A 24533-nucleotide genomic window follows, 5' to 3' on the forward strand; every position below is an offset into this window, starting at 1 on the left:
GAAGACAAAAAGGGCCCTTCTCCAATTCCACATATGTCCAGGCATGCCCCACTGAAGAAAAGATACCAGAAGTAGCTATGCCAGACAGACCCAGGGTACACTCACACTACTCTTGGATGTCTGCTTGCCTTCTTACAATACACAAGGAAAAAAAATGGTTTTCTAGCATAGGAAAAGCTGCCAGGGCCAACAATAACTACAGATGTCTATAATTCCGGGGCATGTCTAGGGACCTAGGGTATGAACAGACAAAGTGGACGCTTGTCCCTGGAGTAACCCACTTACCAGGTGATGAAGGAAATTACCATACAGTGTCAGGCTTATGCTAATGGTCTGTTATGTAACAGTGGTTTTTTGGTTGGTTGGTTGGTTTGGTTTTTGGTATTTGTGAGAATATTAAAGGTTGATGCTCTTCTCTTGCTAATACCAGGGTTCACAAACAGAAAACGCAGACAGATGTGACCAGTCTTGTTCCTTATGGAGATCGACCAGGATCTGCCAAGTTAAATAGGGAAAACTTTGCCCAGCTAATGAAATCCATGGACGAGTTGGACAATATCAATAACATGCCAGAAGGCTTGGACCCTTCAGTCTGGGAACATTTCTGCACAGCTAGACGAGCAAAAGTGGAAAACGAATACAAAGTATAGAACTTGGTTTTAAATTGTATTTTAAGTGTACTAATAGGAAATAACACACCCGTCAGTATATCCAGGAAGACTAGGGTTCTCTTACTTGATAACAGTAATATCAATATTTGTTTTTTTCTTTTTTGAGACAGGATTTCTCTGGATAGCCTTGGCTGTCCTGGAACTCACTCTGTAGACCAGGCTGGCCTCTGCCTGCCTTTACCTCCCAGGTGATGGGATCAAAGGCATGTGCCACCACTGCCCAGCAGTAATATCAATATTAACATAACAAAAGTCACGTAATATTATTTGCGATGATATAAATTCTCAAGGTTCAAAATGATGGCCACTAGTGCACTGGAAATAGATGTGACCAGGACTGGGATGTCCTCAGAGTGGAGCACACACACAGATTTGGAAGACCTACCATGAAACAAGTGAAAACTGTCTCGTTAATAATTTTTTTTATTCGATATATTTTTTATTTACACTTCAAATGATTTCCCCCCTCGTTAATAATTTTTATGTTGCTCTTGAGCAGGATAATATCTTGGAGACACTGTGTTCAATAAAAAGTATTAGTAAAATTAAGTCCACCTGCTTCACTCGCTTCTGATAAAGTGACGGTAACAAGATTTAAACTGCCCACGCGGCTCTCGTCGCTTTCCTCCTGGACAGCACTGTTAGAAGCGATCTTGTTTCGCATAGGGTTATATACTTAGCTGGCCAGAAGGAGCTTCATCCTTTGCTGGAAGAGGTGGTAGGGAGGGGGCAAAGGTAAAAGTCTGAGAGCCTGTTTAGCTGTTGAGAGGCCTGCTGCCTCCCTACCACCTCTGTCTCCCCCTTCCCAGTTCCCTAAAGTCGGTGCATATGGCATTAGATTGGCAAATGTTGATTGAGTGTTTGAGTGTAGAATTTCATCTAAATCGATAGGAACAGATTTCAAAGTGGTATATATACATGCACATCACACAAACACACACACACACGACAGACAACTGCATACTTGATTTTCAGCAAGAGGCCAACTTGACACTCTTTAAATTATCCATGGACTATGACAACCATGTTTTACATAACTCAACAGGGTTAGGAAAAGATTTAAAGCTCTATTAGTCTTGAGGAAAGTAAGCTTGCTAAGATTTTGTACAAGAAAAGGTCAAAAAAGCAAATGCCTGCTTCGAGTCTCCACATGCCCTGACATGCCGCGGTTGCGATTACCAGGTGAAGCAGAAGGCAGCCTGCCTCCTGGAAATGACGACTTTTCTCCGGAAGCGAATGGAAGATGACGACGCCGTGCAACATGAGATCGAGAGGGTGTTCCATGAGCTTGTCCGGTAACTCGCGTCTCAGGGTTGTCTATTCACAGTCTCAGTATGCGCGGGGCTCAGCTAAGTACGGCCATCTTTGCGGAGCCAGCTTCCTGGTCCACTGCTGGCTCTGACTTTTGCAGTCCTGGCCCTGTGTTGAAATGTTCTATTTTTATATTGTGTGCTTTGTTACACAAGACTTGTTTCACAAAAGAATTTGGCATGTGTTGTCTTAACACAAAAGCAAACTTTGGGGGCAGGGGATCTAGTTTTGTGTAAACATGCTCCTACCACATAATAATACAAAGAACCTGTCTCTGTCAATAGAGACGGCTGAGCTCAAGACTGAGTCGAAGATGAAGCAGATTTCCAAATAATTTCTCCATAAACACCCACCAGGTGTATGTTTTTCATCATGCAGCCTAGGTGCTTTGTATAAAGTCTTTGCTTCAAAAGGCTATATATAGCTGGGAGGTGGTGGCACACGTCTGTAATCCCAGCACTCTGGGAGGCAGAGGCAGGCAGATTTCTGAGTTGGAGGCCAGCCTGGTCTACAGAGTGAGTTCCAGGACAGCCAGGGCTACCCAGAGAAACCCTGTCTCAAAACAACAACAACAACAAAAACCCAAAAACAAAAGGCTATATGTACAACCACATGGATAAAAACTTCTGTGAGCTTCCTAAATTCATCATCAGATATCAGTTTCATATGTAGGATGTTGGGAGAATATGAATTATTCACTAGATTTGAAAAGTAGCAAATATATATGATATTGTTATATTGTCAAAAATCAGTAAGGTCGAATTTTCCATTTAAAGTATTTCTAGTTCATTTTAAAATTCTTCTCATTACACTACAAACCATATGTTTTTTTTAACTTACAGTAAGAGTTTATGCCTGTAATGTTGTCCATACAGTTGCTTCAACAATTCAAGTAAAATTGCAGCTCAAGTGAAGGGGGGGCAGGCACTGAGAGGGTCTTCTAGAAAAGCTTCATCTTTGGGGCAACTCTTCATGGCACTCAGGGTGCTTTCCTTCAAACAGAATTTTATTTCTCAGCTAGTAGGTGAAGTTGGGAACCTAAACATATCCCAGACACTCCTTTGAAGTCTCTTTCCATTTAGATTACAGGAAGAAAAAGTGAGATTCCAGGTGAATTTGACAGTGCAAATTCTTCTTAAACAAGGACAAGTAGAACTGGAGAATTTCCAGTTGATTCTGGAATATTCTGATGCAATTCTCATCAATAAGAATATAATTGAAGACTTGAATTCCGTAATTCGGGTAATTATAGTTCTTGAACATATTGCCTGTTGTAGAAAATGCTTTATCCTGTCTCTGTTTCTATGGTAAGTGTACTGGTTATTTTATGTCAATTTAACACAAGCTGGAGTCACAGGAGAGAGGGAACCTCAATTGAAAAAATGTCTTCATAAAGCCTAGGCTTTCAGTAAACCTGTGGGGCATTTTCTTAATTAGCAACTGATGGAGGAGGCCCCTACCCATTGTGGGTGGGACTAACCCTTCTTGGGTTCTATAAGAAAGCAGTCTGATTAAGCCATGAGGAGCAACTAGTAATCAGCTCCCCCAGCCCCCATGGCCCCTGACCAGCTTCTGCTGCAGGTTCCTGCCCCGTCTGAGTTCCTTTTCTGACTTCCTTTGATGATAAACACTAATGTGGAAGTGTAGGCCAAATAAACCCTTTTCTCCCCAGGTTGTTTTGGGCATGGTGTTTCATCACTGCAACCGTAACCTTGACTAAGACTGTACTTGATCAGTGCTTTCTTTCAGTAGAGGCCATTAAAATTACCTATAGAACTTAGTAAATGTGCCCATAACTCACCCCAAGATGTGTTTTTTAAAATCTCTCTACATGATTCTAAGTTCAGGACTGTAAGGTTAAATATCAGGTCTAGCCGGGCGGTGGTGGCTCACTCCTGTAATCCCAGCACTCTAGGAGGCAGAGGCAGGCGGATGTCTCAGTTCGAGGCCAGCCTGGTCTACAGAGTGAGTTCCAGGACAGCAAGGGCTATACAGAGAAACCCTGTCTCGAAAAAAACCAAATCCAAAAAACCGAAAAAAAAATTAGGTCTAATATACTGTCTTCATTAGGGTTCACTGCTGTGAACAGACACCATGGCCAAGGCAACCCTTGTAAGGACAACATTTAATCCTTCTGCTGCTTTCTGGGGCTGGAACATGGTCCCCTTGTTCTATTACATTATCACCACCTTTCTGTTTTCCAACTTCTTCGACTGCCTAAGTTTGGGCTATCCTGGAACTTGCTCTGTAGACTGACTTTGAACTTAGAGACCTGCATGCCTGTCTCCTAAACACTGGGATTAAATGTGTGGTCCACCTAGCATCGACCTAAATTTAGCTGGGTAGGATCTTGCCCCAAGGTCACTACTCCCTTAATTCAATTTAATATCCTTGAACACCGGATTCAGCTCCATTTCACATCCTTGTGCCCTTTTAATACTCAAACCACATGGTTTATATTTTTGCTTTCTCAGCTTGCTACACTTGTTAAAATGCTCTTCATGAGTCCTAACTAGAGGACAAAGTCTATGATGGGTGTTTCTGAGACTTCCTTTGCCAATGCAATTAATCTGCATCTCTTCACCTTAGCCTCAGGCAGACTCTGGGGGGGAGGGGGTCTTTTTCTTCACCAAAATACTACAAAAACAGTCTCTAGGCCACATACTGAAGTTCTTCTCCACTGAAACCTCTTAGGACTAGGTTTGCACACTTCAAATCACCCTCAGCAACAAAGTCTTCTTTATTCCTACCAGGATGGCCCACTAAACCCCATTTAAAGCTTGCCAGAGTCTCCAAATCCACATTCTTCCAAACAAAAGCATGGTCAGGCCTATCACAGCAAACCCGTCCCTGGTACCAACTCCTGTCTTAGTTAGGATTTTACTGCTGTGAGCAGTCACCATGACCAAGGCAACTCTTATAAGGACAACATTTAATCAGGACTAGTTTACAGGTTCAGAGGTTCAGTCCATTATCATCAAGGCAGGAGTGTGGCAGCAGCTACGTAGGCACGGTGCAGGAGCTGAGAGTTCTACATCTTCATCTGAAGGTTGTTAGGAGAAGAAGACTGACTTCCAGGCAGCTAGGATGAGGGTCTTAAAGCTCACACCCACAGTGACACACCTATTTCAAGGCCACACCTTCAAATAATGCCACTCCCTGGGCCAAACATATTCAAACCACTTAGTTTATTCAACCCTTAGTATATAATCTCCTAGATTTATATAGTTTTGTTGTATCTCTAATTACAATTCTGGTTTTGGATATGATAGTCCTTGCCCCCACCCCACCTCACCAGGGCTTTAATCTAGCTAAAGTTTGATAATCTTACTGATTTCTTTGAAAATAAACAACTTTTTATTTCATGAATTTTCTTTGTTTTCCTATTTTCTATTCTCTCTCTCTCTCTCTCTCTCTCTCTCTCTCTCACACACACACACACACACACACACGTTTTACTTTATCTTTCTGCTGGCTTTGACTTTAGCTGTTTTTCCTGGCACATAAAGTTAAATTATTGCTGCGAACCTCTCTTTTCTTAACTGTATAGCAAGAATATTTGAATTAATGGCTACTTAGCGTCAGGAGTATTGGAAGCTCTGCCCCTCTAAAGTGCGGCTCTGTCTTTCCATAGTATGTACTCATTAACACTCATGCGTGGAGAAGGTTCTGTGTCTTTTTCTCTTAAAAGGAGTAATTATGAACCAGGGAAGGGGTTTGATATTTACATATGTATTCAGAGTCCTGGGTTTGATATTTACATATGTATTCAGAGTCCTCGAAGGTATTTTTATCCCTTCCTTTTTCTTAGGGTCTCTTCTGCTATCTCTTACCTTGATTTAAAGGACTTTGGAGCCGGTCCACTACCACTACTCTTCCTCCATCCACTCAGTTCCCCTCAAAGTTTGTCCTTCATCTAAAAATAGTCCACTCTACATTTAGGTTTTTGGCAAAGGCCTCGCTGTGTTGCCTGGCTGGCCTCAGACTCAGGACCCTCCCAGCTTAGCCTTAGTCCTGAACCATGGCCTTTGTAACTATAAGGTTCTTAAATTCTTGGTTGACAGGACTTGCAAGGCAGGGGGTCTTTTCTTTTTTACTTCAGTGTTTTCCTCCTCACCTTTTCTCTAGGAGTGCATGGCTTGCTTTGCTCTGCTTTTCTCTTCTGGTTTCTCCCCCCCTTTCCCTACCAAAACTTTCTTCTGAGCCAGGGTTTGCTGTTCTCTCAAAGATGAAGGCCTTAGCTCTAGAAAAGAAAAGGCTAGCTTTTCCTAAATGCTGGTTCCAACCTTGCTCCCAAACTAGCCAACCAAGGTAGGCTCCCCAACTTTCTACCTTCGAGTGTTCTTGGTAAGCAGGTAGTGGAGCTTCACAGAAAACACCATGCTTACTCAGGTTTGATGATACCTGTAACCCCGGAACTCAGAGGCCAGGGCAGAAAAATACAAGTTCAGTGCCAACCTAGATTACATACCGAAAGCTTGTCTCAGAAAAATCTTAAAATTGTTAAAATTGTATAATGAGTAGATGAACAGATTATATTATCAATAACTGTTGGTGGAAAGACTGAGAAACTGTAGCTTTGACTGGAGTTAGAGAGTTAAGAGTTTGACCTTTAAGATGTATTTAAAACATTTCAATGGAATGTCCAACTTGACAGAGTTCAGAGTTGAGTCCTCTCTATAGATCACATGCAAATAACTGCATATAGATTATTACATAGATATCTACTTATGGGTAATTTTAACCCATGAGTTTGGTTGAGACAACCTAGGAAGTTAGATAGACCAAAAATGGGGTGTTTGGGTTTGCACCTCCAATCCAACTCTGAAAGGTCCAGCACAGAAGGAAACAGGGAAAGAGGTGGAGGGGCTTCTGGTAAAGTAGGAGAGAAAACTCGTGCACTGGCTCCTAGATACCCCGAGAGACGAGATTCCACGTGGACTTGTGCACAGTGTCAACTGTCTGCTAGGAGTGGTCTAAGTAGAGGGTTAAGGAAGAGGTACCACTCACGAGTGTGAAATAACAGGACACGGGGATGTAAAGACACTGACTATAATTACATCCTCTAACACTGCCTGAGGGGAAGGTGGAAAAGGAGACATAGCTCTAAAACAGCAGGTCTCCACCTTAGCACACTGACGTCTGATTGTCTTCAGTGGGGACTGCCCTGTGTAGGCTGCTTAGCGGCAGCCCTGACCTCCACTCACGACACGCCAGCAGCAACCCCTCAGGCTGTGCCAACCCCCAGCAAACCGAAGCATCTGACCCTCACTCGACTGGGTCACATGCTCTCCCCAGCAGAGAGAAGTTTAAACTTAGAGAGTATTGTAGTGACCTCTCTATAATACCTTAGAGAGTATTGTGGCCAGCTGAAATGTGTGAGCATGGATGGGTAAATGGAAGAAATGCAAGGAGTTGAGGGACCAAGCTCTGAGAAAAGGATGAAAATAGTAAAGAAGCAGAACGTAGTGGGGCATTACTTAGTTGCATGAGCTTCAAAAAGCTACATTTTGAAAAGAGGAGAAAAAAGAAAAGAAAGAATGTAAAATGGCAATGGGTAGTATTCTTACATAAATTGATTGACTGATTGACTGACAGAACAGCCCAGGCTGGCTCAGAGATCATTACGTGGTCAAAGCTGGCCTCACACTTGAAGCAATCTTTGCTATCATATCCTCTGAAGAACTAGAATCACAGGCAGGGGCTGCCAAACAGAGCTATAAATTCATTTTAGAGACACAGTAAATTCCTATTACTGATCTTAGGACCATTTTTATTTAAATAAAATATTATCTGCATTAACATTCCTTAATTTTATTGAGATCATGTACTATTAATTATTTAAGTGAACTGAATAAGTAATATCTTATTTGATAATTAAAGTTGATGTGTTTAATATTTAATTAATTTAAATGTTATTTATCTTTATTTCTGTATTTCATATAGGTTATTATGTAATGTATATAAATATATTGAAGATATGAATGCATAACCTAATATTGAATAACCATTATTCCAAGTGAAGTACAAAACAGCAGGGTGTTTAAGTGTCATAGCTGACATTTTTCTTCGCTATTAGCTACAAGATAGATGCTGGTATGCCCAGCCATGTTAGACACATGCTTTATGCAAGAGGATCAGCTGCAAAGACATGAAGGCTTCCAAACGCATACAGGTTATCAGACTGAGTCTTAGAGAGCAGCGTCAGATGTTCTGCAGTCTCGTATGCCGAATCAGAGTGTGACTACTCATTTACCTTTTTAGACTCAGGGTCAAAAGAAAGTTGCTAGCATGATAGAAAGTAAAGAGGTCCACAAAGGAATATATCAGATTGAGTGGGAGCACAAGAAAATGGAGATGGAGATGGAGGACCTAAACCAGAAGGCCTGGGACATCCAGATGCTATTCTTCTCACGAGATCGGCAGAAGGCAAGTCTTCCCTGCCCCAGCATGTGTGTGCGCGCGCGCGCGTGCATCTGTTTATGTGCCAAGCCAGATCTGTGAACACATCTAAGTTCTTTTTCTTACAGAAGTTTAATTTGCTAATTCAATGACTCTTTTCTTACTTATTCCTATCTCTCTAGACACTCACTCAGGCTTAAAACTTTGAGTCTGCTTTGGTGTCTTTCCTGTACCTGTCTTTCCCAGTTTAGCTATTTATCATCTTTGTCTCCTGTTTCTGCCGATGTCTGGCCGGTCCTCCATTTTCACTGGTTTAGAGTAAGATACACTGTCTTACAATTAGCCTCTTGGCCTGGGGTCTCTCATATCCTCATTCATTCTCATTCTGATCCCTGCCCACTCTCCCCTCCTTTCCCTCTCAAAATCCACTTAGTTAATTGTTTTGTATACTGCTCTCACACTGAATTCCTACTTGATTCTAGTAACATATACTCAAATATTTTAAATGGCACTTTTAGCTACCAAAGAAACTACAAAGTCCCTGGGTGGACAGTGTCTTCCAACTCACCTGTAGGGCAAGTAAGACAACCAAATGCTGCTATAATTCTTATTTATTAGTATTCTCAAATGAAATGGAGGGAGGGATGGAGAGGGTGTTTGTGTGTGTGTGTGTGTGTGTGTGTGTGTGTGCGCGCGTGTGCGTGCGCGCACGCGCAGGAAGACCTGCATCCGGTATCTTTCTCAGGTTTTTTCCTCATATTTCAGCTGGACTGGCTGATTAGTGAGCCCACTCTAAACCTAGTGCCGGGGTTCGAGTCTTTGCGTGGAAATCCTGGGAATCTGAGCTCAGACCCCATGCTTATGTGGCAAGCACTGTTTCAACTGAATCAGCTCCAAGGGCTCAAATGGATTAGCTTTTGTCCACCGGGCTCTTCGACCTGGAAAACCTCCCAGTCCTGCTATCTCTTCCCTTCCTGTTCCTTGTCCCCTGCCCTCCTCCATCCTATCTACCTGGTCTGTCAACATTTAACTTATGCCAGTTTCTCCATGAAGAAGTCTTCCTTGATTTCTCTAGTTTGGAGAAACCCTAACCCTTCACAAACTGCCTTTGCTAACACGTAATGTATCATTTGGTAACTAGTGGTTTCTGCTGGTCCTCTTTTTCTTGTAGGCTAGGTCACATAGACACTATGTTTGGTGAGTTGAACAAATGAAAAAAATTAAGTATTTGTAATGATTAGCACATAGATAGATGAGAGTATTGATAGGTAAATACAAGTAAATATTATAGCACAAAAGCCAAATTAATCTTAACATATAGGTATTTGCTATGAAAAACTAATTTTCAAAAACTGTTTAGTTACCTAAATTAGAAAAAAAAACTTATCCTTACATGTATTGTGATGCCTTCCCCCCCCACACCCCTTTTTTTTTACAGTACCTAAATGAACCAAACTATGAGAATGTGGTCGCCATTCAGATTGGCATAATGGAGCAAACGATTGGTGTTATAGATAAGGTCAGTCTCAAACATATCAATTGCTATAAAGCTAACAGTTGTGAATCATGTAGACAAAGTAATGTTTCAGTCATGAACTCAGACAGAAACTAACAAAAACTTGACAATTTACTGATATTCATGAAAACCAGAGGTTCCCCAAATGGTGACTTTGTAACCGTAGCCAGTGATAAGACTGCAGAGTTTCTCTGGATATTGGGAATAATCTCTGGGGGGCTGATGTGACTTTGTTTTCACAGTAAATCTGACCCACACAAGTACTGTTTTCCTGGCATTTTGGATTTACATTCTATCTACTATGGACAGACCATCCAACAGACACAAGGGACATGTGTGTGTGTGTGTAGTTTTATCTTAGTGGTAATAAAGTATTTTAAAAGTACAAATGTTTTTATAAATTTATTTTCAACATTGTTTTGGGGTTTTGTGGGAACAAAAATTTCAGAATCATAAGAAGAATGTAGAAAACTGCAAAAAACTACTAAAGAAATTGGGAAAATACAGCAATCAGAAAGATGTAGCAAATTACACCCTAAGCTGTAATCTACGGGAAGAACTGGTGGCTGTCTCAGAGAGACAAGACATTTGCAATGTAATAGGTGAGCTCTTTTTCTCAATCAATTAAGGGATTCTAACCAGTTTCCCTGGTAGTCATAGCTACCAGCATCCCCTTGTACAGGACTTAAGTGTTGCTTCTGTATGGAAAGAGGTGGTCATAACTACTTCCGTTCTCCATTTCTGGATTAGGGTCTAAGCTGACCTGTGAGAAGATTGCCAAAGAACGCTATGACAACCTGATGAAGCAGCAGAAGCTGACGAACATCTCCAAGCAGCAAGCTGAGCAGATTTCAATACTGCAGGCTGAAGTTGAGAGACTGAGGATGAAAACATTCCCTGCTCTTGTCCCAATGTAGAACACCAGCAGGAGCAGAAGGCAGACCAATGCCAAACTAACATCACTTAGAAACTTCTCTCGTATTAGAAAACTTAAGTAGATCACCTCTTAGCTGCACATTTTTAATAATACAAGTTTAGGTGGTTATTCAGTATAGTTACCTGTCCTACATGATTAAATGAGTGAAATATCATAGTGTCATTTGTATTTATTAAAGAACAGTGGTTTTCAGCCAAGGAACACACCAAAGATTGTAAACTCTATTTTGGAAACAGTCTTTCTTCCTTCCCTATGGTAACAAAACTCAATTTTTTTTACCTTAAGAGGGTTCAGCAAACAAATGCTCATTCCCTTGAAATAGTTCATTCTACTCGTGTAAAATGTGCTAATTCTGTAAGACAATTCGCTGGCAAACGAAGCCTCATTCACCCTCCCATAGCTGTGGTCTGCATTCCAAGTGACATCTTTAGGATCACTCATCTTTCTCCATGTGATGTCAATGTCCCAATTTTCTGCAATTTATAATCTAAAGTTTACTGTACCATTAACATGTCTAACATATACATGAATGGGTAAAAGAGAGTAATCAAATCTTTTGTTTAGGAGCATATTCCTGTAATTTCACAATCATTAGACTTGGCTGCCCGTCTGGGTTACACTAGCCTACCTCAAAAAATAAAACTCTACACATAATTTGTTTTGCCCTATTCTAGAATGTTAGTTCTTATCTTATTTTACTATTATCCCTAAAAGCCTGTTTTAGTTTTCTAATGAGAAAGAGGGTGGATCCGTAATGGGAGGGGAAAGAGGAACTGGGAGTAGAGGGAAGGAAAACTATTATCAGAATGTAAGGGGGAAACAAAAACAAACCTTTTTCTAATAAAAGGAAAAAAAATACTACCAACTATCACAGATGTGAAAAAAGTAGGGAAAAATTCCATTTAGAACAAACTCTCAAGGTCTGTTACCCAATTTTCTCATGATTGCTCAGAACTTGTGTGTAAACAGCAGGAACAACATCTCTTAGCCAACCCTTCCTTCCTCACGACTAGAATGATTCTCAGTTTAGCCTATTCAGCAGAGAAGCCATATAACACTTCCTGTATGGTCCGAGGCCTTTTTGAGAAATGCAGAGATGGGATCAAGAGGGTGAGTAAGGTAAGAGGTACATACGGGTACTTTTGACTTAGCATGGTATAAACTCTAGGTGATGCTCCTTCCTCAGCTTTGAAGCAAGGATAAGCTAGACTTGGAGAATGACTTTCCAAATATCCCTTCCAGTTTAGTGGTCTGACAGGCGCTTTGGAAGGGCCCTTGTGCCCTGCACTCAGGACCATCCTTCAAAGGTACCAACTCCTCTCAGCTTCTGCTGAACAGCAATTATATTCATAATTTTTTTTTTTTACAGTTTACCAACTAGTGATACAATTAGGTCAAGCATAATATGGCCTTATGCAGAGGAAGAACAGATTTTCAAATGCAGATAGCAAGAGGGAATTTATACACATATACAGTAGTTGAGTCTGTACAGGTTTAAATCTCCTATTGTATCCAACAGCAAGAGTTTTTAGATCAGAAGGGAAGGAGTGTACTCAACTAAAAACAAAGTTCTTCGGAGAGATTCTAGAATACTGGCCATTTAGAAACTAATAATTTTTCTAGTTCCCAAAGCAGGAATCTTGACAGCTTAAGGAATGATCAGCAGATAGAACAAGGCTTTCTATCTGCCTGTCTATTCGGATTTGCTATTCTCAAGAATGCCAGCCCTGTGTCTTCCAAGGTCATACAATAGCTACAGCAACAGCAAAACGCTTTCCCCATGGGGTCTTTCTAAATTCTCAGCAACTAGGCCACATCTTCACATATAGCTGACAGGTATCCTAGTTATTTAGATAGGGTTCTGGCTGAAGGCTATGAACTCAACAGACCCTTCCAATTTACATCACAAATAAAACTACAAAGGCAACTGTGAAGAACCTTTCAGGCCAAGAACACCTTCATGTAGGAAATAAGGGTATGAAGCATCCCAGGAAACAGACGCTCATTTTAGTAAATGAAGAAAATAAAAACAAACTGGAGACAATTGTAGACAAGTAAGTTTAATTAGTTGCTAGATTAGCAGGCAGACATGTTGAACAGATGAGGACAGGGCCATAAACTCAGGAGGGCAGGTTACATGTCTGCCCCCTGAGGTTTAGATGTCCAACAGATTACTTTTTAATACTGAATATAAAACCTTTTGCCCCCAAAAATCAATGTATTAAGCCTGGTTTCTAGAACTATCCAAACATCCTTTTTAACACAATTTTAACTTTTTATACTTAAATATTTTCTTAAGCGAACATATCCAAAATACTAAGCTTTGTCTTATAATTTTGTGTCAGAATATTCCGAACTGTTCAACATTTCTCCCACTAAGCCATAACAGTTTAGATTTTTTTTTCCCTTTAAAACTTTTTTCTTTTCAATGCCATTCTCAAAGAGATTCTGTAAAGGGGCCAAGTGTACAGCTCAGGAACAGAGCACATTTTTTGAGGCTCTGGGTATAATCCCATCACCCCAAGAAGAGAAGGGGAGGGGAGGAAAGCCTGGAAAAAAAGTATCAAACCCCTGTAAATTCTTCTTCTTGTCTATTATAGTGCAACACTTTCTCATCTATCCCATAGTAGTCAATCAACTCGGTGAGGGTCAGTTTCTCGTCCTCATCCTCGGACATGATCGACTGCAGCTCACACAGCAGCCGCTGGCCACATTTCCTCCACTTCTTTATTAAATCCTCTAACTCCTTCACGTCATTCTGAAACAGAAAAAGTCAATAATCAGATGCAGTGTATTTTAACTTACACCATCAAAGTGGCTAATTAGTTTCTGTCCAACCTATCGTTCAGTAACACAGGACAAAAAAGGGCAGTACAAGCTCTGGACAAACCTTAACCATAGGGAATATTAAATTTACATATTAAATATAAGAACAAACAGATTCTCAACACACTTTTTGTATTATAACTATATTTTTTTTAAAGATATGATACTGTGTTGTAATTTCCTAATTTTTCTGTGAACCACAAACTGTTCTTAAAGGTAAAATTATTCAGGTTTAAAGTTGAAAATATTTTCAACATTTAGAATCAGTTACATTTTCAAAAGTCCTAAAAATTCAAAACCACATATAAGATATTCTGTCATTTACTTGTTTTAGGATTGAACGAAGTGTTACGTGGGTAAAAACTACACAAATAATGTCTCCTCCTTCCAGATATCCATGTTCTATTTCACTCAACGTGTGTGAGCTGAAACCTAAAATCTGTTTTCTCAAATAAAATGCCTAACATTTTATCAGATACATAATCTTCACTTAAAGTATAGCACCCTGCATTCTGTGGTCTCTTTTCAGTTCTAATGTCATCCCAGTTCTGTTCCCAATGCATCATCTTCTAACACTTCACACTTACCTTGCTACTGGCTAGAAATTAGCGCCAAAAAACGCTTCACCTGTGTATTAAATAAAAGCCGAAGCCTTTTTTACCTTGTGTTGAAGAGGTTTATCTGCCTTATTTGAACCAGTTACTTCTATTTCAAAGCTCTTGTAACTCAGGTTTCTGGTTAGTTGGCTTCTTGTTTATCAGACTAAAATTTGTTTCCAATATTTGAAATTACAATTTATGTAAAAATGATTCAAAGGTTCCGAAATTCTTCTCACCTTTATTCTATACATCTTGACTAACTTTAACCTCCGAAGAAGGTCTTCCTTCTCTTGAACCTGCCTAATCAATTTTGTTTTTTCTTCCTTTAAAATTTGTCTGGCCGTCTTAGTCTCAGAATCTTTTTGGGGGGCACTAGGTGATCCAGTATCAGATGACTTAGATTCACATGTATTTTTATTCTCTGAGCTCTCTTTTTCAGGCTCATTGTCTTTTTCAGACTCATTGTCTTTTTCAGGCTCAATGTCTTTTTCAAGCTTGATGTTTTTTTCAGGTTCGATGTCTTTTTCAGGCTCGATGTCTTTTTCAACCTCGATGTCTTTTTCAACCTCAATGTCTTTTTCAACCTCAATGTCTTTTTCAACCTCAATGTCTATGTCTTTTTCAACCTCAATGTCTTTTTCAACCTCAATGTCTTTTTCAACATCAATGTCTTTTTCAACTTCAATGTCTTTTTCAACCTCAATGTCTTTTTCAACCTCAATGTCTTTCTCAGGTTCAATGTCTTTTTCAGGCTCAACGTCTTTGTTTTTCAAGCTTTCTTGAACCTTTGAACAATTTTCTTTTGAAGAGTCTCCTGGTTCTGAAAGGGTCTTATCATTTTCTTCATTCTCTATCTTAATACGTTTTACCACACTACAAAAAGAAAGAGAGGAAGATCTTGCTTTCTTTAGTCTTTCTTTAGGTGTTCCACTCAGAAGCTGAAAAAGACACATCAAAAATGTTAAGACTACATTCTTGAAGTAAATCAACCTATTAGAAATAAAGGCTATATGCTTCTGTACATATAGGTACAATGGATGGCTTTCTGTCTCCACAAATCTCAAGCAAACATCACCAATGTCTCTAACTTCCAGACGCTACCTTTAGTCCTACTTTAGCAAGATTAATTAAAATAGGACTGACACACTTCACCCATCATAGGCAGCTAGTATTTGCCTGACAATACTAGAAATGCTTCAGAACTATAAACTAAGGAGAAGACCTGCTACTAAAGACTCCCCCCTTAAGAAATACTGTACAGATTCAAGTTTCCTTGGTTTGGAGCACCTCAATAACCTTATAAATTGAACTGATTCAAGAAGAAAATCTTGGCAGAAGAAATGGGCTATACATTGATTCACACTCCAGTATCCTTAAAACTGCCACTATCTGAATACTTTGAAACAGAGAACAGACTGGGGAGTGGTAGAGGACAACAAGATTTTCATACTTGTTTTCCTGAACTATTCGAATGGGGTGATGGTGGAGTCTCACTGGTCTGAGGAGTGTCAGGTGAAGTCTGGGATGATGGTGGATTCTCACTGGTCTGAGGAGCGCCAGGTGAAGTTGACAATGAATCTGACGAGTTTTTCATCTTGGAAGTGACCTCCTGATTTCCTTCTAAAAAGGGAAAGACACAACTGATAATCAAAACAGATCTCAATTTTTCTCAATAAAATTTTCTTCAGTGAACTGAACAAAAAAAAGCCAGCAATTTCTTCCAATTTTATGTAGCTGTAATTTATTCTAATTCTTCTCATATCTATTTACTTCTCCACATGGGGAGTAACCAAGTTTTGTTTCACGACAAATAAACCGGCTAGTATTTCACTGACTCATTTTTCTCCTTCAAAACATCTCCAAAAATTTGCATTTCGGGGAGGAGAACCCACTATACCTAGTCAAGAATTTTAATTTTTGCTATAATTTCAGAAACAAAAGCGATACAGTCCGAATCTTGAATCTTAAAAGCTTTGTGCCTAGGACCAAGAATGAGTCCCGAGGTATCAGAAAAAAGCATCTGCCCCTTTAGGTTTACTAGGGCCAAAGATTGCGCCCTCCTCTCCTCCCCTCCCTATCTTCTCCACCAAGCCCCACCCCTTCCCCGTCCCGCCCACTCCCTGCCCCCTTTCTCCCTCCCCCCATCACAGAAAGCCCTCCCCCACCCTGCGCCTCCCTCAGCTCCCCTTTGCCCACCCCGTCCCCCTCCTCCACTCCCTCCCTCGTTCCCTCTCCACAGAAAGCGCGCTCCCCAGCTCCCTTCCGCGCTCTTCTCTTTCCCAACCCCCGTCTCCCTCCTCCTCCTCTCTTCCGCGGAAAGCCCACTACCCCACAGAGCAGGAGGCCGAGCTCCCGCGACGCCGGGAAGAGCTTCTCTATCAGCTATTCAGACACCCGCCGGCCTGACGCTCAGGCCAGCCCCAGGGAGAAAGCTCAGTACCTTCCTCAGCCATGCTCACAGCACAGAAACAGCGTACACACAACCAGCTTAGCGCCCGCGGCACGCTGACCTCGCCCCGGGGGCGGAGCTCCACCGGAGGAGAGACGCGCGATTGGCTAGCCTGACCGTAGCGGGCGGATGTGCTTGGTACAGCTCCCACTGCGCGTGCGCGGAGCGCCGCGCGCCTCAGTCACGGGGCGGGGCGGGAGGCGGGCGCGGCTCGTGATTGGCAGGACTAGCCGGCACGCTCCAGGGCTCGGTTACGCGCGCGCGCGCGGCCGCCAGCCTTGGGGTGGCGTCCGTGGAAAAACAAAGTTAGGCCTCTGGACGGGCCTGAGGGGGGCGCGCTTCCGCTCGCTACTTCCTTTGGGAGGTGCTGTGCCGGCCGCTTTCCCGAGCTGCTTCCCTGGGGGTGGGGACTATCATCTGGGTAGCGCGCCCGACAGCGCCGAGAGCCGCCCCCGCGCCCGCCCCCTGACCGGCTCCGCTTTCCCCACCGCAAAGGCTTTTCCTCAGACGTGGCAGGGCCGGAAGCTGAGGGGCCCGGTCGGCTCCCAGAGTCTCTGCACGTGCAGTAGAGAGCATTCCCCAGCTTGCCTTGCTGTCTCACCCCTTTATTTCGGTCTATGCCCACCCCTGCTTGGCTTCACAAGTTTTGGTTAAATCTGAGAAAACATAACCTAAGGAACTGTATTATGGCGCAGAACAGGAAGTGGCATCCGACTGGGTCGGTCCAGAAATCGGAAATCGGATGTTTGAGAACTAAACCCCTTGCTTGATCCGGGGGCGGGGGCCCTGGGAGGCCCCTTGCCACACCCTGGCTCGACTCCTGGAAGGCCCCTTGCTAGACCCTGGGGGCCCCCGGGAGGCCCCTTGCTAGACTGGGGGTAGCCCCCGAGAGGCCCCTTGCTAGACTGGGGGGTGGAGCCCCCGAGAGGCCCCTTGCTAGACGCTGGGAGGCTGCACCGCCTACTGGTGTTCAGGATGTTCTGTTGCTATGCAACAGCAAAGTGAGCTAGCTTGGGTGGAACACTGGGTGTAGAGAAGTCAGCTGAGTAACTTGTGAGTCACTGGGATGTTTGTAATAGGGGACAACTCTCTTTCTGAATTTGTGCTAATGGTGGCTCTAAAGTAACCTGAAAGAAAGCAGTCACTTACAAAGACAGAACCGAACAAAACTTAGTGAGGTGATTAGATCTGCAAATGTTGCAATTGCCTCTACTCAAGTCCTGGCACCGTGGTTTTTTATTTGTCTTTGTTTTTGCTATGGAGTGTATTTAGTGTGGCCGTGTACCTCAGTTTGATGGTTTGGTAAATGAGAACAACATCTACCTCCTAGAGACAGGGAAATTAAATGATAATTTATGAGGGGCAGCTAGAATAATGCAAAATACCAAAGAAACATTTAACAGCTTTAGTCAAGAGTATTTGTCATACCCTGACTTAAAGCAATTTATCACAATCCTATACCTTTCCCGAAAGCACGGATTTTTAAAAATAGTTCTATGATATCTAAAATTCCCCACAAGCCATAAATATCAGAAAACTTTGAGCCTTAATACATGACCATTAATAAACTAATGTTCCACTCCAAAATGTTTATATATATGTATATATATGTATATATATATATACACACACACACACACATATATATATTAACCTTACAGACTTTAGAACAGCAACAACAGAATTCATTGGGGGGAGGGGTTGTTTTGTTTCTTTTGATGGTTTTTCAAGACAAGATTCCTCTGTAACTTTCCTGATTGTTCTGGACCTTGCTTTGTAGACCAGACTGGTCTGGAGTTCACAGAGATCCTCTCCTGCCTCTGTCTCCTGAGTGCTGAGATTAAAGGGAGGGCAGTAGAATGCATGACTTTTTAGTACAAGTGTTACTCACCAGTCCATAGATACTCTGTACAATAATTTCTTCTCATTTTTTTCCTTTGTATGAGTTCATCTCATTACAAAAAAGACGGCCTTCCTTGCCGGGACACTTGAAGCACAAGGTGCACTGCATATTCAGAATGCCTTGAGGCAGAAGGGTGAGTTGTTTTTTATAAGTCTAAAATCAGCTGCTCCCAAATTCTTTTGTTATTACGGCCTCATCTTAGAGCTGTGCTTTTCCTGACTCCATAAATGAAAGCAACACCTTGCTGTGCAAATGTTCTGACTTGCTTTTATGTGAACTAGCTCTCAGGAAAACCTGTTAGTTCAGAAATGTGTGTCTGTTGGCCGTTCTCTCTTCTGTGTGCTGTGTCAAAGGTCTTCTCATGTGTTTGTATTTTACTTTACCATACTCAGTTTGGTACAAAAGATCTGGAATATGTATAAATCGCCCCTACGCAAATGGAGACACAGCTCTGTGATAGTACGCTTACCTGCCGTTCATGAGACCCCGTGTTCAAGCCTTAGCCCTGGGGTTGGGGACAGGGACTAAAAGTAACCATTACAGTTTCCATGTGTCTTTAGACAAATATTTTCATGTCTTTAGTGAAATCTATTTGCCTACAAAGAGTTTGGTATTTGTCACATAGGACATTTTTACTTTCATATGAAATTTTCAAGTAGTATAAAGTGTTTCCTTATGGGCCAGAGAACAAAGACTCCTTCCCCTACCACAGAGAACAATGGGAGGATTGTCCTAGGATTCAGGGATAATAGTAATTCATTCCATCCGAAGTCAGACTTTCTCTGTGTTTTTGAGTTTCTTTGACTCCATCATTATTCACCAGGGAGTGGTAAAATGTGTCTTCTGTTCGAACTGTGATTACTGTTGATGGATGATGATGTGGGCCTAGAAATCTTTATGAGGTTTTGGTTTTATTATTCATTTTTAAGTGTAAGAAAACAATACTATATAGTCTTTCTCTTCCCCCCTCCCTGCCTCTCTCTTTTTCCCCATGCAACAATAAAGGTATTTTTAAGCACAATTGAAATGTTCAGTAGATTTCTTGCAGCATTAGCATTTTTTAAAATCTAAGCATGAACTCAGGATAATTTATTTCATAGACTTTTCTATATTGACAAAAATTTTATCTAGGAAGACATAGCTAGTATCCAAAGGATTTTTTTCCTTAAGATATAAATACTTGAAAACCTATGATTATAAACCATTTAGGTGAAGAATTATATAAAACCTAGATGATAAAGTTGATGTACAGCACAAAAAAAATTCAGTAGGCTTTCTTAACTATTTACTATGACATTTTCTTACTGTATGTAAATGGAAAAATACCTTAAAAAACTTCTGGCTAGATTTCTCTTGCTGGTGGCATCTCACAGACCTCTCCATGGTATAGAGGCATTCTATTGCTTTGTCAGTTCTTAAGTTTCCTTTTGAGAATAATTGACTCTGTGTTCTTTCTGGTTCTTTTTCTGTTGCCTAAGGATCTCATGGGGAAATTCAAGAATGTGTGATTAATCTACTTTTTTAAAAAGATTTATTTATTTTATGTTTATGAGCACACTGTAGCTGTCTTCAGACACACCAGAAGAGGGCATCAGATCCCATTACAGATGGTTGTGAGCCACCACATGGTTGCTTGGAATTGAACTCAGAACCTCTGGAAGAGCATTCAGTGTTCCTAACCACCTAGCCATCTCTCCAACCCTGTGATTAATCTACTTTTAGAGATTATCAAATACTATAGGGTGACCTCTGTGCAGTGTGTGTGTGTGTGTGTGTTGGTTATTTGCCTCACTAAATAGGATGGGTGCCTGGAGTGAGGAGATATTATGATGAAAAGGTTCAATATTATTACTGTGATGAAACCTTTCCAAAACAAGGCACCTGGGAAAGCTTCTGCTAACTAAGGTGCAGATTAAGGAACAAAAACTTAATGAGATCCCTTCACATGAAGTTCCTACTAGATCTGGCGGTTTGTCAAGTCCATTACAGACTAGAGATGCAAAAGTATCTGGGATTCACTGCTGTTGCCCTGCGTGCTGCCCCCTCAGAAAGGAATGGAGTGATTCGGGTTGAGTAATATGGTGATGGAGGAGGGGGCACTGTGTGGAATGAGAAGGGGGTGGTGGCAGGAGCCTGAGGCTTTGAGAGGAGAGAATAAAGGTATTGTTCAGGGCCACTTCTTTCTCAGATCCTTTATTAACTCAGAAATGTCATCCCTGAATTCATCTGAGGGGAAAAAAATCTGGTTAACCTAAATTCACATATTTGATCTCTATATGTACTCTATATCATCAAAACTTGCCAAGGTGTGATAGAGTGGGAGCCAAGCAGCAGTAAGATCTGAAACATGGTAGAGTGGTCACTTACCTCCCAGTTCCTGGTTCCCCTGCCCACTAAGAAAGTCCCCAATACATGTCTACCCTCAGGACTGAAACAGTAATGAGAAGCAGGGGGAGCATACTGAACTGACATGTTTGCCAGCACATCAAACAAATTTCAAGACTGTGAAATTATCTCAGGAGCTGCTCTCTCAAACTTCAGTGTGGTTAAAGATGATTATAAGACAAGTCCTCTTGCTCAAGGATTTGCAGCCGGGGCTCGGGCAGACTCACCTCTTCATTCATCTTCCTGCTTCCTAGAGTCTACTCCTGGTTCTTATTTCCTGCTCTGTGAACACGTCCTACAACTTGTCAGCAATGTTGTTAACTCCCTTTCTGGCCCCATTACAGTTCTGGTGCTATCAGTAAATAACGCACACGCTTAATGATGGCCCAGAATTGGTATGACTCCATTAATTTTTTTAATATTTATTTATTTATTATATGTAAGTACACAGATCTCTTTATGGATGGTTGTGAGCCACCATGTGGATGCTGGGATTTGAACTCATGACCTTTGGAAGAGCAGTCAGTGCTCTTACCCGCTGAGCCATCTCTCCAGCCCCTAATTTTTTTGATAGTAAAAATATACATCTTTGCCATAGATTAATATCGTTGACACAAAACATAGTTCTCATCTCCCAGGGAATAAGAAATACTTATTTTGGACCCAAATGCGAGTGACAGTTTCCTGGGAACATGGATTCAGGTTGCCCCAAATTCCATGTTCCAATTCTAACCAGTCAATCTTCGCTGTTGAATGTCTAATGTAGTCGTAGCTCCCCCCACCCCCTGCTCCTAAAATTCAGTTAACAGCTTTATGGAAAAGAAGCATAAGGTAGAACCACTACCTGGTCCTCCAAGCTTTGCCCAGCTATTGGGATTCTGTTAGCACAAGATTAAGAAAGATGATTCTTTGCCTTCAACAATGCGAACCTCAAACTCAGTTTCTAATTCTGCTTCTTGCTCATGGCTTCCCTTCTAGCTACTGTTACATTGTCTCTCAAGCAACCCCAGGGTCTCACTTCCTCTAAGTCAAGTGTCCTTTCCTTACAGGCACTTCCAGCCCCTTCTTAAAAATCAAGGAACGGGCCACTGAAAGAACTCTTCCCCAACGCCCAGCCACACAAACTCAGAGATGGACATCTCTACATCTCCACCTGGCTCTGTTGGGACTTGCCAATCTACACCGTTCTATGAGTGCTGGATGTTGGAAATGCAGCATCCAGGCTGCTGAAGGCCAGAGGTGAGGAGACTACAGGGCAAGTGTGCAGGAACAACACCATGCACTTTAGAAGTTTGGATTTCTCAGCCTCTGATCTGTCATTTAGCAGTCCCCATCCCCAGATATTAAGGAATATAGATTTGGGCTTTAGATTAGCAGGCAGCTAATCACATACACACATTAGTTAAACAAATTCCTATGAAACTACAAATTACAAGCTACACATGAGTTTAAAAAAAAAAAAAAGCCAGCCTCCCTGTGGATTGGCATCCTCTGAAATGCCTTCTTAGCCCAACTCTGGTCCATTGGAACAGAGTTTTCAAACCTGTGTGCACACGTTTGAGATTTTTGTAAAGCTGCCAAATCTGCAGTACAACAATAATTAGCATAAGGTTTATGTAATTAAACTACACCGAAAGGAATGAATTTGAATCTTTGGCAAGATGCTCTCTTCTCTTAAAGAAGAAGAGGGAGGAAAGGGGAGGAGGGGAAGGGAGAGGAAGCAGAGGGGGAAAGTAGCATCATTGGTTCATATTTTCCTCAGAGCCATTTGCCACAGGTTTTGAAGAGACATTAAGCTGACCCTGTGTCATTCCAATAACTCCCTATAGGAACGGTTTCTTTTCAGGCATTATTTTTAAGCACTAATTTTCAGAATGGATCAATCAACTAATTTTCAGAATGGATCAATCAACTCATTTTAAAATCAACACCACCCTGTCTGCAGTGAATACTTCTTATTTTTATAATGTAAAAGACTCCATCTTATATTCTTTTCCTTTCTCATGATACAATTAAGCTTCCCAGAACAGATAAAGAACAGTTATTCCAGAAAAATAAGTTCAAGGATATCAAACAGGAGGTAGAGCGAATTGGTACCTCATAGCCTGATTTTGATGAGTGAACACCCCAGCATGTTCCATGTTTGAAAGACCCCAGGTAAGAACTGTGTGAGTTAAGGAGAGTAGTTAGGAAGCTGGGATTGAGTGTTGGCATGTTGGGAGCCAGCTCCCAAAGCAGGCCTCACAAATGCAGCCTCTTTCAATCAGCGATTGCTCAAGCTGATATGGCAAGCATCCCTGGACCACGTGCTCCCAAAAGAAGTAAGGCCTCTTGAACGCTCAAACATTCTTTTGCCAAGAACTGCATGGGAGGGGGACAGGGAGAGAGAGAGAGAGAGAGAGAGAGAGAGAGAGAGAGAGAGAGAGAGAGAGAGAAAGAGAGGGGGGGTTGGAACTGTTTCTTGTTATGAAACAAAAACAACTCTGGTTCCAGAATACTTATTTTTCATAAGAGATTACTGGCTTGTTTATTCCATAAAATTAATTATTCTACAGATTCAAACTAGATTTTGAGATATAAACAACAGACAAAACCCTATTAATTTTGAGTACAATGACAGAATTCTGGAGAAGTCTTGTCCTTAAGGCCTTTTTATATCAGTGGACATAAAGGAGTATAGGACATCAATATTCTGATATAAGCAGGCAAGCAGGCGCTACAGATATGTGTGCTTTTTTTTTTTTTTTGGAGTGGTGGGATGCCATAATAACCAGCTTCGGCCTGATTACACCTTGTAAGTTTGATAAGCCGCACTTTACAGTAGGGGAATGTTGGATGGGTTCGGTGGTCAAGCCACTCGCTCGCTCCTTTGAGCTTCTGTCTGCTTTGATTTTCATCACTGCATACAGTAAGCTGGGGATGGGATGGGTTGTGGTCACAAGTGGGAGAGGGGAGGTTGCCCAAATCTTTTCTAAATAGATATAATCACGGGATGTGAGTTTGAGACCTGAGAGGAAGTCTTTGGAGGTTTTGGGTTGAGTGTAAACTTTGGTGAATAGAAATGACGCTTTCTGTGTCTGCAGCATCGCCCGCTCTTGCTTCCTTCCAGTGGTAAGATGGCTTCAGCATGGAAGAGGGTCTGAGCTCCGGCCAACTATGGTTGTTCACATTGGCAAACACAATGCAGATCCTTGCCCTTACTTCTCTTTTACAGATGTTGAACAGAAACCCATCTCCCTCCAGATCTGTGCTGCCATGGCTCCAGTTTGGATTCATTTGCTATTGCATACATCATTAGTGTCCTCCGTAGAAATAGTTATGGGTAAAATGTCCCAACAAGGACATGTAATGTCACATAAGATATGCTAGTGGCTCCAGTGGTGGGGGAAGTAAACATATGTTAAGGATTTCACAAATTAGACACCAGTATGTATCACATAGATTCAGTCAGAGCAACCCTGGAGAGTGTTGGCGTAGAAATCATTTTCTCTCATGCCCTCCTTTCCTTATGTCTTCATTGAGACAAGGTTTCAT

The 24533-nt window shown here is 41.7% G+C and overlaps 2 protein-coding genes across 12 annotated transcripts in view; one reads left to right on the plus strand and one right to left on the minus strand.

The window, feature by feature from the left end:
• The window catches only part of Cfap43 (cilia and flagella associated protein 43), an 89025-nt gene extending 78117 nt beyond the window's left edge, over window positions 1-10908 (plus strand). Inside the window, exons 32-38 of the mRNA XM_052183964.1 lie at window positions 431-644; window positions 1854-1966; window positions 3065-3224; window positions 8247-8411; window positions 9823-9903; window positions 10349-10502; window positions 10651-10908. Of these exons, the coding sequence (XP_052039924.1) occupies window positions 431-644; window positions 1854-1966; window positions 3065-3224; window positions 8247-8411; window positions 9823-9903; window positions 10349-10502; window positions 10651-10817 (1054 nt within the window). The 3' untranslated portion in view covers window positions 10818-10908. The remainder of the gene's footprint in view (window positions 1-430; window positions 645-1853; window positions 1967-3064; window positions 3225-8246; window positions 8412-9822; window positions 9904-10348; window positions 10503-10650) is intronic.
• Window positions 10909-12876: 1968 nt separating this feature from the next.
• On the minus strand, window positions 12877-16818 carry Sfr1 (SWI5 dependent homologous recombination repair protein 1). 11 transcript variants are annotated; one of them, XM_052184090.1, is made up of 5 exons: window positions 16703-16818; window positions 15713-15882; window positions 14961-15200; window positions 14499-14828; window positions 12877-13595 (listed from the first exon to the last, which is right to left on the minus strand). In XM_052184090.1, exons 1-5 carry the CDS (start codon window positions 16713-16715, stop codon window positions 13401-13403), a joined length of 948 nt encoding a protein of 315 aa, XP_052040050.1. In that variant the 5' UTR covers window positions 16716-16818; the 3' UTR covers window positions 12877-13400. The 11 variants fall into 11 exon arrangements, with proteins under 11 accessions (XP_052040050.1, XP_052040040.1, XP_052040012.1 ...); XM_052184080.1 differs by having other exon boundaries at window positions 14499-14846; XM_052184052.1 differs by having other exon boundaries at window positions 14499-14864.
• Window positions 16819-24533: the final 7715 nt, after the last annotated feature.

This window comes from Apodemus sylvaticus, chromosome 1, assembly GCF_947179515.1.
Source record: "Apodemus sylvaticus chromosome 1, mApoSyl1.1, whole genome shotgun sequence".
NCBI classification, from domain to species: Eukaryota; Metazoa; Chordata; class Mammalia; order Rodentia; family Muridae; genus Apodemus; species Apodemus sylvaticus.

Coding starts and splice junctions, on each gene's coding strand:
- Sfr1 (XM_052184001.1), bottom strand. Junction 15,201..15,712: donor CGAATAGTTCAGGAAAACAA/GTATGAAAATCT, acceptor TGTCTTTTTCAG/CTTCTGAGTGGAACACCTAA. Junction 13,596..14,498: donor TCAAGATGTATAGAATAAAG/GTGAGAAGAATT, acceptor TTTCTGTTTCAG/AATGACGTGAAGGAGTTAGA.